This window comes from Canis lupus, chromosome 7 (assembly GCF_048164855.1).
Source record: "Canis lupus baileyi chromosome 7, mCanLup2.hap1, whole genome shotgun sequence".
NCBI lineage: Eukaryota > Metazoa > Chordata > Mammalia > Carnivora > Canidae > Canis > Canis lupus.
The window spans coordinates 71,030,736-71,044,524 of NC_132844.1; the positions used below are offsets into that span (position 1 = coordinate 71,030,736).

The following is a 13,789-nucleotide window of genomic DNA, read 5'->3' on the forward strand; positions in this document are numbered from 1 at the left end:
GAGAGCAGAAACACCAAGGGGGTCCCACCCCAGACCAGGCATCCGGGCACCCAGACCTCAGGCTCTCCATCTCCACCCTCCTTGGGGAGCCGGGTCCCCTTCACCTGGAAATGAGTCAAGCCACACTGAAGAAATGGAACTTTATTTCCATTAATACAGGGTTAACACCCATTCAATGGTAGCTAAAAGAGGGGCTGGGGCCTCAAAGAAACTAGGCTCCCAGGGGGTACCCCAACACTGAACATAGGGACTGGGGGATCCCCAAACCTGAGATGGGCCTCACGGGCCATAGATATTCCCCAACACTGACATTTCAAGAACGGAACCGTCCCCATAGGGGAGCCTCAGAACCCCACTCTCATGGGTAGTCCTTCCTGGGAGTTGGGAGGGCTGAGGAAAAGGGAATATGGGGAGAACAGAAGCTAAAAATGTCCTGAGTGGCCTAGAAGGAGACCTCCGTAGTGAGCAGGGACTGGGTTCTCCTCCTGTTCGGCCGGAGACGGAGCAGCAGCAGCAGCAGCAGGAGCAGCCACAAGTTAAAAACCTGGTTTCTCTCTTCCCAACCTCTGCTTTGGGACGGTGAGAGAGCACAGAGCAAACCCCAGACGTGATGTGGGGGAAACCAGGATTTGTCATTTAGGAGAAGAGGAAGGGGTCCTGGGAGCCCTGGTTGGTGCAGGCAGTGTGGGAGCAATGGGTGATCAGAGGCACACCAGAGCCTGACATCTGCTTTCCAAGGCCACCGCTTGGTCTCTGGGCTGGGGAGTTCCTGGGGGGTCCCTGAGGACATCCTCAGGAGAGCCAAGGTTCAATGCAGGTCTCATAAAGGGTCCGGTTGGAGTGCCAGGCCGTATGGGAGATCCCAGCCATCGGACACCTCACTATGGCTCCCCGAGCCAACAGCGTCTTCAACCCAAAAGAATCCCGCAGATAAACCTTCAAAGTGAGCAAAGGGTCAAAGAAAGACAGGGAGAAACAAAGTGAGCTCCTGCTGCTGTCCCTGTCCCCGTCCCCTCCCCACAGGGTGAACCTTTCAGTGTCAGTGGCAGGGAGGAAGGACAGGGCATGAAGAAGTGGGAAGAAATCCCAGGGGGCTCACCAGTTGCTCCTCCATCTCCAAGACGGTCTCATTTGCATCATAGAAACCAAAGAAGCTACAAAGAGATTGAGGGTGGGCAGGGGAGGAAGTTATCAAGAGAGCTGGAGAAAATCAAGGTAGGCCAGAGGACTTCGGGAATTCACAGCCTGTTGAAACAGGCAGCAAGGAAGACATTCAAATATTTAACTGGATATCATGTAGCTTATGGAAGTGATACACTGAGGCCACAGCATGACTTCTGCAGAGTCCCCTCGAAAATGTGTCACCCGAACCTACTCATGAGGAAACCACTGACAAACCCAAACTGAGGGACATTCTACAAAATGGCTAGACCATACGCTCCAAAAACATAAATGTCAGAGAGGAACACTGAGGAAGTATTCCAGGAAAAAAAGAGACATAACAAGTAAATGCAACACATGATCCCAGGATGGATTTTGCATTGGATTTTTTTCCCCAGGAGGACAACTGGAAAATATTTGAGTAAGGTCTATACAGTGACCCTATCCATGTAGGATAATGTCAATTTCTTGGTTTTGGTAATTGTACTGGATATGTAAAGAATATACAGGAAACAGACACTGACATACTGAAGTTTTAGGGATAAAGAGACATGTCTACAACCTCCTCTCAACTGGTTCACAAACACACCTATGCCCCATATATATATTTACAGAGAATGGATGAGGACATTAACATGGTGAAATGTTAACATTTAGAAAACCTAGGGGAAGAGCACACAAGGTTGTCTTATAATACCTTGGTAACTTTTTAAATATGAACTTACTTCAAAATAAAAAGGCCTTAAGATTTTAAAAAGTAATACTGATAACTGGCATGGGCAGTGAGTGGGCCCCAGCCACAAACAACAAACACTAATAGTGTTTAGTCCAATAGGCTACAGAGCAAAGAGAGGCCACTACTCTAGTTTTAGAGCATCAGCAAAGGGCTTCCTAGTGAGGACTCTCCACTAGGCAAGGCTGTTCTCCAGGCAAATGGAAGAGCAGGAGCAAAGGTGCAGAGGTGAGGCACAGCTGCAAGCATGGGGGAGCTGGTTGGTGGCCTGGAGGCTGTGTTGAGGGGCTATATCTCATCATGTATAGGGGCACACAGACCTGGATGTGAGCTCCAGCTCTGCCACACACTCCCAAATGTGTGTGGCTGAGCGTAGTACTTATCCTCTTTGTCCTATACGAGAATACTTCCCTTGCAGAGAGGTAGTGAAACCCAGTGGTTAAGTTAGATAGCCTGACTTCACCAGTTACTGACTCTGAATAGAGACACCTTATTTCAGCTATTTGCACCTAAATTTTCTTATATGTCAAGTAAGAATTAAATAAGGTTTATTTGAGGGATGCCTGGGTGGCTCAGCCGTTAAGCATCTGCCTTTGGCCCAGGTTGTGATCCTGGAGTCCCAGGATCGAGTCCCACATGGGGCTCCCTGCAGGCAGCCTGCTTCTCCCTCTGCCTATGTCTCTGCCTCTCCCTCTGTGTCTTTCATGAATAAATAAAATCTTTTTTAAAAATTGGTAAATTTTTTATCATGTATATTTTAGAAAAAAAAGGAATCAAGGGCCTGACTTTACCCCACAAAGGCTCCACATCACTGGCTCCCTGCTACCTCCTTCATCTCCTCTCCCACCTTCTCCCCTGCTCCCTGAGCTCTAAACACACTGGCCTCTTCATTTCTCATGCCTGCCCTATGACCTTTGTTCGTGCTACTCTTTCCCTGAGTCGTTTTCCCCTCAGATTGTTGCACAGCTCCTTCCTTCACTTCCTTAAGTTTCTACTCAAATGGCATCTCGTCTAGGACTTATCTGGCCATGATCTGACACAGGCCTCAGTCATCCTCCAACCCCCCTTCCCCTACCTTATCTTATCTCCACCCGAGATATATATTTACATTTATTTTTTTTTTTATATTTACATTTATTATCTGTCTCCCACACGAGATCATAAGCTACATAATAGCAGGGACTTCTCTTTCATTTACCACTGCATCCCAGTGGCCTAGCACAGTGCCTGGGAATACATACAGTGCTCAATAAATATCTGCTGAGCAACTAAAGTAGCTTAGGTGACATTTCAGACCACTCATGAGATCTGCAACATAGGCCAACACATAGCACGATGGAGCCATGGATTTTCCTGAGGAACAGGATGGAGGGGACGGGGCTGGAGGATATTATAGAAGTCCAGGTATGTAAAAGAGGTGGTAGGAGGGGATCCCTGGGTGGCACAGCAGTTTGGCGCCTGCCTTTGGCCCAGGGCATGATCCTGGAGACCCGGGATCGAATCCCACGTCAGGCTCCCGGTGCATGGAGCCTGCTTCTCCCTCTGCCTGTGTCTCTGCCTCTCTCTCTCTCTCTCTCTCTCTCTGTGTTACTATCATAAATAAATAAAAATTTTTAATAAAAAAAAAAAGAGGTGGTAGGAAACATAAAATGGCATGGAACTATACACACATATCCTACTTAGTAGGACAACTTCCTGGTTTTGATGTCGTGCTGTAGTTACATAGGATGCAATCATGGGGGGGAACCGGGAGAAGGAGACATACCCAGGACCTCTCTAAACTATCTTTGCCACTTCCTGTGAATCTGTAATTATCTGTAAGTTAAGAGTTTTTACAAAGCAGCGGTTTAGGGATGGAGAGGAAGTAGAGTCTGTAGGGCTTAATGACTGGCTGGATACAAGGAGTTGGGGGATGACTCCCACGTTCTGGTCACAGGATACATAGAGGGTAGGGCATGAACTGAACAGTGGGAGATACAGGCCAATTTCAGGAATGAGATAAAAACTGCTGGGGGTGGGGAGTGTCCTTAGTCAATCTTCCGGCCACACAGTTCCTTATTACCTGGACTGCCAGGGGGTAATGACACCATCATCAGGGCCCCCAATCAGCACCAGGCGGCCCACACGAAGAAAGTTCTTCCTCCATGCTGAAAATTGGGAAGAAGAGAAAAGAAAAGAAGAGTCAGTCACAGGGGTCAGGCCAGGTTGGAGAGAGAGAGAAACATAGCGGGTCAGAGAAGCAAAAACAGGACCGGATAGGAGCCTGGGTCTCACCAGTGGCATTGGGATGATCTCTCTCCCCATTGATCAGGGCCAGGAAACTGCTGGCATTGAGGTACAAGTCATCATGGTGGGGGTCTAGATATAAACAGCAGTTAGAACTATACAGTCAGAGAAGCAAGGAAAAGAAGCAAGACCAGAGGCCAGAGGACCAATCAGGGGCCTACGGTAATAGACAAAGTGAATACTAATATAATAGTAACAGTAATAATAATTGTAAACACGAGAGCAAACACTTTTATCCAGCCACCTTCTATGCCAGGTACTGTTCAAAGTACATTACATTTGTTAATTTATTTAATCTTCACAACCCCCTAGAGGGTAGTACTATATCATTATTTTACAGATAAAGAAAACAGTCACAGAAAGGTTAAGTAACTTGTCCGGAGAAACCCAATAGGGTCAGGCTTCAAACACAAGTAGTCTGGACCCAGCATCCGTTGTCTTAAAAACTATACTAGGTGTTTGCAAACTATGAACCATGGGGCAAATCCAGCCCACTGCTTGTCTGTATAAATAAAGTTTTATTAGAACACAGATACACGCATTTACCTATGGTGTATGGCTGCTTTCACACTACTGTGGCAGAATTATATTTGTGACAGAGACTACATGGCCTGCAAAACCAAATATTTACTATCTGGTGCTTTAAAGAAAAACTTTGCTGACCCCTGCCCCACACCATACTCTGAAGCAATAAGGTAATAGACAGAAAATATTTTGAACAGTGCCTATTCAGATGGTAAGTCATCCTTACCACTGCTGCTGCTGGTTATGGTACAGAGGGAAGCCGCAGGCCCTACGCCCAGGTGTCCTCTCCATGCACATCCCAGTGTGGCATCCCCTACTCACCATGCCAGTAGTTGCAGATGGAGAATTCCTGGCCCCAGGGACTATAGCAGATCCGGTAGAGGTTAGACCTCATGGAGGTAGGGAAGAGCCACTTCAGATAGTCCGTATCTGACAAGAGAACAGCAGTGTCAAGTGGCCCCCAAACCTTTGTGTCCCCAAAACTCAGAGCCCCCTATGGGGCTCACCATCCCCGCTCACCTCCATACTGTCCCATTTGTGGAGAAGAGAGAGAGATGAAAGAATCCACATTGTGCTCATCCATGACGGAGAGCAGCGCCCGGCACACCAGGCCCCCTGGAGGCAGACCAGCACATTAGGCAGGGACTTAGGGACAGGCACTCCTTGTCACCACCACCACCACCACCACAATGCTTGTGAGGACACTGAGGCCCAGAGAAAGCAAAAACCTGTGGCAAAAGGTTATATGTCTCCAAAGTGCCAGAGCCAGAACTGGATTCTGGATCTTCTGACTCTCCTTGTAGGGTGCTTTTTACAGCCCCATTATCCCATATGGGCAAGAGCCATGAGTAATGGCAAAAGGGGGCAACAGTGCAGGGAGTCTCCCTCCCACTCAGGATACAGAGCTAAGATCCAGGTACTGAGGGAAGTCAGAAAAGTAGGGCTCAGGTAGTAGGACTCTGGCTGGGACAATATTGTTCAGAAAAGGGGACACTAGCAGGTGTCCCTCAGATAAGGATCAAGCCTCAGATAGGGCTTAGAACTTGGGAGGGGGAGGGCACCTACCCTGCGAGTAGCAGATGAGATGCACCCCTTGAGGGGCCTTTGCCATGATGGGGGCCACAGCCTCTCCAAACCCTTGCACCTGTTCCCACAAGGGTCGCAAGCTCTCTCTCCCATCGAAGAGATCAAGCACTGTCACCACAGTCCCGGGATGTGTCTGTGGGAAAGGGGCAATGCTGCAACAGGGGGTGCACTACAAAGCCCGCCCACCTCATCGCCCCCTGGCCAGCGTCCGCACTCCTACTGCGCCCTGCTAGAACCGGGGATCTCATCCTTTGCCTCTCCCAACGCCAGCACCAGCTCCTCCAGGAACGGAGCAAGCCCAGCAGGGCAGCTTTCCGTTCCCCATTCTCCTTCCCCAGTCACCACAGACGCCTCCAATGCCCCACAACCGGGCGTCCCCGGCCAGACCTCGTTGATGTATTCCAGCAGGTGGCGGAAGCTGTACGAGCTGTCAAACAGCCCGTGCACCACGATGACCGGTTTGTAGGCAGCGCGATGGGGCGCGGGGGCTGCGGGCGGCAGCGGCGGCGGCAGGAACGGCAGCAGGAGCAGGATCCCCACCGGGGGGAGCCGCAGGCCCCGGCGCCCCAGCATGCTCCCGCCTGAGAAGGGGCGATGGGGGCCTGTGAGAGAGAGGACGACACGCTCCCCTCCGAGCAGACGCCCGGCCACCGAGAGGCCCCTCCCCGCCCGCGCTCACACTAGGTCCAGCTCACCAGGCAGCCTACTAGGATCGCACTCGGGGGTTGTAGGAAACACACCCCCTACACGCAGACTCAGCGACGCGCACCCGGAGCCCCGCCCCCAGCCCGGCCGGGACTGTCCCCAGGCCCGTCCCGGCGCTGCACGACCCCGGGTGTTGTAAGGCAGACCCCGAGCGGCAGCGCAGGCTCCTGGAGGACGCAAGCTCCCACCTGGCCTGGGTCCGCGGACTCCGCTGCGCCTGCTGTTTACTTCCCCCTAGACCGGAGCCCGCGGGGGGAGGGGGTCCGGAGCGCGCGCAGGGCAGTGACCGAGGGGAGAGGGGAGGCTGCCAGGGGTCGCGCTCCGCCGTCACGTCCGGGGCTTTCCCTGACAACCGTGCCCGCGTCCCCTGTAACGCAGGCCGGGACCGGAGGGGCCGTGGAACATTCCACTGCGTCCCGAGGGCGGGGGAGCAGACAGGCAGAGCAATCCATTTAGAGTCGTGGGGAGAGGAAGAAGCGGCGGGCCCAGCCTGCGAGCCGAGAGGAGGCGAGCGCGGGCCCCGCTGCACCGGCGCCCTGAGGGGCTGAATTCTGGCCTGTTTCGTCCCACTTCCCAACTCTGGCTCCGCCGCGGAACACGAAGTTCTCCCCCCTCCACCGGGGGCGGGGTGAGGGGGCAGGGCGCTGGGGACGAGACCGGAGAAAGACCGTCTCCGCAGTCGGTCCCACGCCGGCGCCGGGAGGACCGGGAGGACCGGGAGGGCCGGGAGGACCGGGAGGACCGGGAGGACCGGGAGGACCCCGCCCCGCCCCGCCCCGCGCCTGCCCGCCGGCCCCGGGTCAGCGTCTTACAACTCTTCGTTATCAAGTGCGTGTACTGCCCTCGTCTCCAGGGCCGCGAAGAGTCCTCGAGGCCCCCGGAGCTAGAAGTGCAGCCTGACCCAGTTTCTCCTGGCCTCCTCTCCTCCGCTCCCGGGACACGACCCACCTCCAAGGGGCGGAGGGCCCCTGGGGCAGCGCTGACTCACGCCCGCGTGGTTCCCGCCAGTCTTTCAACTTGAGGGACCCCCGCAACCTGCCCTGAGCCGGGAACTCATGTGGGCGCCCCCCTCGGCCAGACCCCCGAGCTCCAGGCGCCCTGCACCCCTGGCGAGACACCAGACACCGGCGGGCTTTTACTTAGCGTTTGAAGGCGTCTCCCTAGAGGAAAGGATTTCGAAGCTTGTCGGAATGAATCCCTCCCTCTCTTCACAAGGTCTTGGCCGGTCTAAAGTCTCTCAATAAACCCGATTTGTGCTCTGAGGTGTGTCATGTGAGGGTGGGGTGGCGGTAGGGGGTCTGGAACCACGCCGACGCCTCGGAAACCAGAATGGCCAGTTTGGGGCCTGACCTAAATGTCTGGGCCCTGGGACCCGTCCAGGCGGGGCCTCTGCACAGCTCTGTAGGCTCCGCTAGGACGCAGCCCGGCACGGCCACTGCCTCGGGCGGGGGTTGGGGAGGACTAATCTGAAGGCGGAGGTAGCAGAGGGTTAAAGAATCCCTGACTGTGTTTTTGCATAAAGTCCAACTCCTCTATCCTCTAAGTCTCAGTAGACTGCCCACTGCACCTTCCATCCCCGCATACGTGCTCCCAAGATACAATGAACAAATGAAAAGACCGCAATTACAGCTGTGTTCCGACACCCGCCCCCCTCCTCACACACACACACACATCCTGCCAACTCAGGAGGTGGCGGCTGGCCTTGGCAGGGGTGGTGGGTGGGTGCTGGGATTTTAAGAAATAGATCTGAACATGGATGCACTGGGGAACTCTAAGAGGCCTAATTACCAAAGGGGGAAAGGGAAATCACCTATTCCCAAAACGAAGTTGCCAGAAATGAGCTGATCCATCCCCTCCTTCCAAAGTGCTCAGCTCCTGCACCCCGGAGGAAGAACATATCTCCCAGGAAGAACGTATCTCCGTATCCCCCAAGCCTTCTCTCCAATCTTCTCCCACGCCCTCTCCCCCCCCCCAGTCACAAGCCAGACTCCCGCTAAATTACTATAGGTCCAAGCCCCCCAGTTTACCTGCAGCTCACCGCAGGCCATAACCCTGGGGGCTCTTCAAGCCATCGCAGCTCTCAACTCTGCAGTTCTCTGTCATATACAGTTATCCTTCCTAAAGCGGGAGAAACAGAAGCTAAAGACTGGGGAGAAGATCCTGAGAACTTGCAGGGACTGTGAGGGAAGTTGGGGGGGGGTCCTGACTAGGGTGAACCAGATCCTGTGGGGACTGGGGTACAGAATCCACTGGGCACCTGCTCCCTTCCTCCCACAATGTCATCACTACAGCCAGTCTTAGAGGGGAAGACTCTAGAGAGTTCTCCCTCCCGCCTTCCTTCCCTTAGTCCCAACCGCCTCGCCAGGTCTTGCTTGCCTCCCTGTTTCCATGACAACTCCAAGGGAGCCCAAACTGGGGGCTTGGATGCCAGGGTGAGAGGAGGAGAGACCGAGTGACGGTACCTCGGAAACTCCCCCCCCCTCCTCGGTCCCTTTAAGCTACCCCCCCTCCCTGCTCTCCCTCCGCCCCCCGCCGCTGTCTTCATCTCTCCATCTCTGTGCTGCCGGCTGCGCAATCCGCACACCGAGACTCCGACGCCAGCTAGGGACCCCGACTCCCACTACAGGGACCCTGTCCCAGCGAGACTGCAGGCATGTCATCGGAAAAGTCAGGTAAAAAAATAAAAATATAAAAAAATAAAAACCTGCCCTTTCCACCATCTCCAGACTCTCCCCCCACCCTTGGCCCCAACCCCCTCCCTGGAGGCGGGTTGATTGTTTCATTCCCCTTCTGTCCAGCTCTCAGCACCCCCCATCCTCCTTCTCTTTTTAATCTATCCCTCTGTTCTCTTCTTTTCCTCCTTCCAATCGCAGCTTCGTCCCCTTACCAACAACATGGAAAGGGGACAGGTTGAAAGGGTGAGGGAAGTAGAGTGGCCTAGCATCAGCCAAGTACAGCAAGGATAGCATCATTGGGAGTGACAGATGGACAGATGACACCGGCTCTCATGGAGACATTCAGTGGAGAAATACAATGATATGATCAGATGGAGGTTGGCAGGGAGTAAAATTCAGAACAGCCTTCTTTATCTGCCCTAGAAGAGGTACTGGGATTCCCAGAGAGGCTAGGGTGCCCCTTCCCAGGGCAAGGAGGCAGAAGGGAATATGTCATCCTACATGTGTTTATGCAACTGTTGGTTTGAATACATGTTAACACAGTGTTGCATGTCTACACACGTGCACATACAGGACCAGCTCAGATGGGCAAGCCCAAGGCAGCCATGGCTTGGGTGTGCAGGTGAAAGCTATGGCCATGTTGCTGAAGAGGTAGAAGAATGGAGGAGAGTTGCGACCTCAAAACTAGATTGAAAGAAGGGAGGGGGGACAGATGGCCTAGATTCAACCCCTTTCCTGCCCTGAGACCAAGAGATGGCTTCTCACCCATCTCCTCTGTCTCTCACATTATCTTCTTCCATCCCTGGCCCTCTGTGTCTCCCCCTACCCCCTTCCTCACCTCTTCTCTCTCCCCATGCCCCCTCCTCTGCTTACCACCCCCAGGCCTTTCGGACTCAGTCCCTCACACCTCTCCGCCACCCTATAATGCCCCCCAGCCCCCCGCCGAACCCCCCGCCCCACCCCCACAGGCAGCCCCTTCCTCTCACCATCACCACCACCACCACTACCACCAGTCCGGGACGGCCACCCTCCCGCGCCTAGGGGCAGGCGGCCTGGCTTCCGCCGCGGCCACTGCTCAGCGCGGCCCCTCATCTTCAGCCACTCTGCCGCGACCACCACACCACGCCCCGCCCGGCCCGGCCGCCGGGGCGCCCCCACCCGGCTGCGCCACCTTGCCCCGCATGCCACCCGACCCTTACCTGCAGGAGACTCGCTTCGAGGGCCCGCTGCCCCCGCCGCCGCCAGCCGCCGCTCCGCCCCCGCCGGCGCCCTCTCATACTGCCCAGGCTCCCGGCTTCGTGGTGCCCACGCACACGGGTGCGGTAGGCACGCTGCCACTGGGGGGCTACGTAGCCCCCGGCTACCCCCTACAGCTGCAGCCTTGCACTGCCTACGTGCCGGTCTACCCGGTGGGCACGGTGAGTACTGGGCTGACGAGGGCCTGGGAGGAAGGAGTGGGGACGCACTGGGGGCTGGTGGGATAGAGAAACTGGGCTAGGGAACCAGGCAGGTCCCTAGGACTAGGCCTACAGAGAGGAGGGACTAAGGAAAGCCTTGGGAGTGTGTGTGTGTGTGTGTGTGTGTGTGTGTGTGTGTGTGTGTCTAGCAGTTGGGGTCAGAGATCAGGGTCTGGGAAGGGGAATGGAGCACGGAAGTCCAGAGGAGGCTTGATAGAAGGAAAGAACAGCCTGGAGAGAGGGGGAAGGAGAAATGAAACCTGGGGACCAAGGAGGATAAGGGAGAAGAAACCTAGAACTGACTCAATAGGGAAGGCCAAGCAGATATTTGGAGAGAAGAAGTGAGGCCAGGGCAGCACTGGTGCGGTCATACCTTATGGGGAGGGAGTGTGGCGACCCCTAAGAATAAAGGGTAAGGGCAGCAATGAAGAAAGGAGAGGGACCTAGGTGGAATTTATGGGTGTCCTGGAAGGGTAGTGGATGACAAGTTTCTTTGAGAAGCAACATGCAAGAATCTGCTTTAAAAACTACTCTGCCAGACGCAGAATGTTGGTGGGCTCAGGGAGGACCCGAATGACGTTCTCTGTCCTCTCCCGCAACCTTCCTTCCACAGCCCTACGCAGGCGGGACCCCGGGGGGCACAGGAGTGACCTCCACACTCCCCCCGCCGCCCCAGGGCCCAGGGCTGGCCCTGCTGGAGCCAAGGCGCCCGCCGCACGACTACATGCCCATCGCGGTGCTGACCACCATCTGCTGCTTCTGGCCCACGGGCATCATCGCCATCTTCAAGGCCGTGCAGGTGGAAGGGGAGTAGACGGCGGCGTCTGGGAAGGGTGGCCTCGCTCGGTTTTTCTTTTTCTTTCTTTTTTTTTTTTTCTTTTTCTTTTGGTTTTTCTTATTCTAAGGGGTGCTGGCTGTCCTGGGGAGCATCACCCACGGAGCAGCCACTCCAATCCTCTTTTTCCGCCCCTCCCCCGCAGGTGCGCACGGCCTTGGCCCGCGGAGACATGGTGTCTGCCGAGATCGCATCACGCGAGGCCCGGAACTTCTCCTTTATCTCCCTGGCGGTGGGCATCGCAGCCATGGTGCTCTGTACCATCCTCACCGTAGTCATCATCATTGCCGCGCAGCACCACGAGAACTACTGGGATCCGTGAGGACCCCCCCGGCCCGGCCCCACCCCTTGCCCCTCAACCTCTCCAGCGCGTTCTGCAGCCACGCCGCGGATCCAGCAGGCGCCCCGCACACCTGTCCCGGGGGCCGCCCGATGTCGACACGTCCTAAACTCTGCCTCCACGGAACTTCTCGCGGGGCAGGCACGCTCCGAATCCAGTTCCTCAGGAACCCCAAAAAAACCCAGCCCCAGAAATACCACTTCCCGACATCCCCGCCAGATGCCGGGCCCTCAGCCACTCCAGTCCCCCGCAGCCACTTCACGCAGCGCCCCCCGCCGAGCTCCGTCCGCCTCCGCTCCGCGGCGAGAGCGAGGTCCCCAAAGCTCCGCCTCCTCCGTAGGCTCCGCCCCGGCCCCTACACGACCCCGCCTCCAGGTCGGCAGGCTCCGCCCTTTTCTGGTCCCCGCGGGCGCCAGGCTGACACCCCTGCCTTTCTGCCGGCGCTGGGCCCGAGCCCCGGGGTAGCCACGCCCCCCCACGCGCTCATTTCTTCCTAGTACAGTTTTGTCTCCTCCACCCCCTTCCTATTTTCTTGCTAATCCCAGAACCTCTACTTTTGGTATTTTTAGAATGAGATTTGGGAGGTTCCCAGTTTAGGACCTTTCACCCTAGGATGATGAAAGTCCTCGTTCTCTGTAAATATTTCCTTTCCACCTATCCCAACCGGTGGGCAGCCAGCCTGGCAGAAAGTGACCCCGGGTACCGACCTCCCCACGTCGGGAGGAGCCGGCCCGCTCCCCGCTCCCCTCGGCAGTCCCCACCTTGTTCTGATTTCTGTGTGAATGTGTGTATGAATTTCTGAAAGAACATTAAAGAAACCAAGTGGATTTATCACCCTCAATTCCGAAGACTGCAGCCTTGCAAAGACCCTCTTTTGTTAACCCCTTTTCTTTCCCCTTACCTTCCCTTCCTAGGGAAAGAAAGATAAAAGAAAACAGAAAAAAAGAAAAAGAAAACTGACAGAGACAAAAGTGGGAGGAGACAGATCCCCCAAGACACCGGAAAGACAGATACAACTATGGGGGTTGGGAGGGCTCCTTAGGAATCCCAGCAGGAATCTGGTCTGAGGTCCATTCTTGGTGGGGATTTATTTTCCCAGCACACATTTTCCCCTTCTACCAGACTGGGTTTAGGGCTTTGAGAAGAGAGGATTTACAAGTAGACCCCAGAACTCCAGGAAATCAGGAGAAAGGGACTGATTATTCTGAAAAAGTTGGTCAGAGACAGTATGACAGGGAAAAGATGCCAACTGCCTACAGCTATTCCTGCCTTCTGGCCAGAGGGCTGAAAACAACTTGGATTACTGCCCTGCGTGGTATGTTGTACCTGTATAACAAAGGCAAGGGGAGCGGGAGGCCATCTCAGTCCATTCAGGTTCCTATAACAAAAATACTATTTACTGGGTTGCTTATAAGCAACAGAAATTTATTTCTCACAGTTCTGGAGGCTGGAAGTCCAAAAGCAGGCTGCCAGCACAGTTGAGCCTGGGCCCTCTTCTGAGTTACACACTTCTCATTGTATCCTGACTTGTTGGAAAGGGTTAAGAGAGATCTATAGGGTCTCTTATAAGAGCACTAATCCCATTCATGAGAACTCCACCCTCTTGACCTAAGCACCTCCCAAACCCACCTCCTAATACCATCAAATTGTGTATTACAATTTCAACATATGAATTTTGGAGGGAGCACAAACATTCAGATCACAGCAGACCCCCAGGGAGATCACTAGGCTCTCGAAGTCTAGCTGGGGCCAGTTGCCTTCTCCTACCCTGACGTCAACCAGGAGGCCTCTGGTGGGGGCGGGGTGTATAAGCAGTAGACTTCAGCTGTACATCTGTAGGACAAAGTTCTATGCATCCGTACAACTTGCAGACACCATGCAGGATGCTGGCGAGACATCTGCCAAAACAATGGATGTGAATACTGACCTCATGGGGTTTATGATCTAGGAGAAAAGCCATGCACCAAGACAGGGGACATAGGAGGA

General features: G+C 54.7%; 2 protein-coding genes across 7 annotated transcripts; one reads left to right on the forward strand and one right to left on the reverse strand.

Annotated features, from left to right (window-relative positions):
* Positions 1 to 126: 126 nt before the first annotated feature.
* Positions 127 to 8,915, reverse strand: PPT2 (palmitoyl-protein thioesterase 2). 6 transcript variants are annotated; one of them, XM_072833589.1, is made up of 10 exons: positions 7,309 to 7,909; positions 6,685 to 7,140; positions 6,179 to 6,372; positions 5,771 to 5,924; positions 5,225 to 5,320; positions 5,027 to 5,134; positions 4,169 to 4,252; positions 3,957 to 4,041; positions 1,100 to 1,154; positions 127 to 936 (listed from the first exon to the last, which is right to left on the reverse strand). In XM_072833589.1, exons 3-10 carry the CDS (start codon positions 6,362 to 6,364, stop codon positions 793 to 795), a joined length of 912 nt encoding a protein of 303 aa, XP_072689690.1. In that variant the 5' UTR covers positions 6,365 to 6,372; positions 6,685 to 7,140; positions 7,309 to 7,909; the 3' UTR covers positions 127 to 792. The 6 variants fall into 6 exon arrangements, with proteins under 6 accessions (XP_072689690.1, XP_072689692.1, XP_072689691.1 ...); XM_072833591.1 differs by lacking the exons at positions 6,685 to 7,140; positions 7,309 to 7,909 and adding an exon at positions 8,524 to 8,540; XM_072833590.1 differs by lacking the exon at positions 6,685 to 7,140 and having other exon boundaries at positions 7,636 to 7,909.
* A 92-nt stretch (positions 8,916 to 9,007) lies between these two features.
* On the forward strand, positions 9,008 to 12,644 carry PRRT1 (proline rich transmembrane protein 1). The gene is made up of 4 exons (XM_072833586.1): positions 9,008 to 9,168; positions 10,054 to 10,589; positions 11,242 to 11,427; positions 11,609 to 12,644. Exons 1-4 carry the CDS (start codon positions 9,150 to 9,152, stop codon positions 11,783 to 11,785), a joined length of 918 nt encoding a protein of 305 aa, XP_072689687.1. The 5' UTR covers positions 9,008 to 9,149; the 3' UTR covers positions 11,786 to 12,644.
* Positions 12,645 to 13,789: the final 1,145 nt, after the last annotated feature.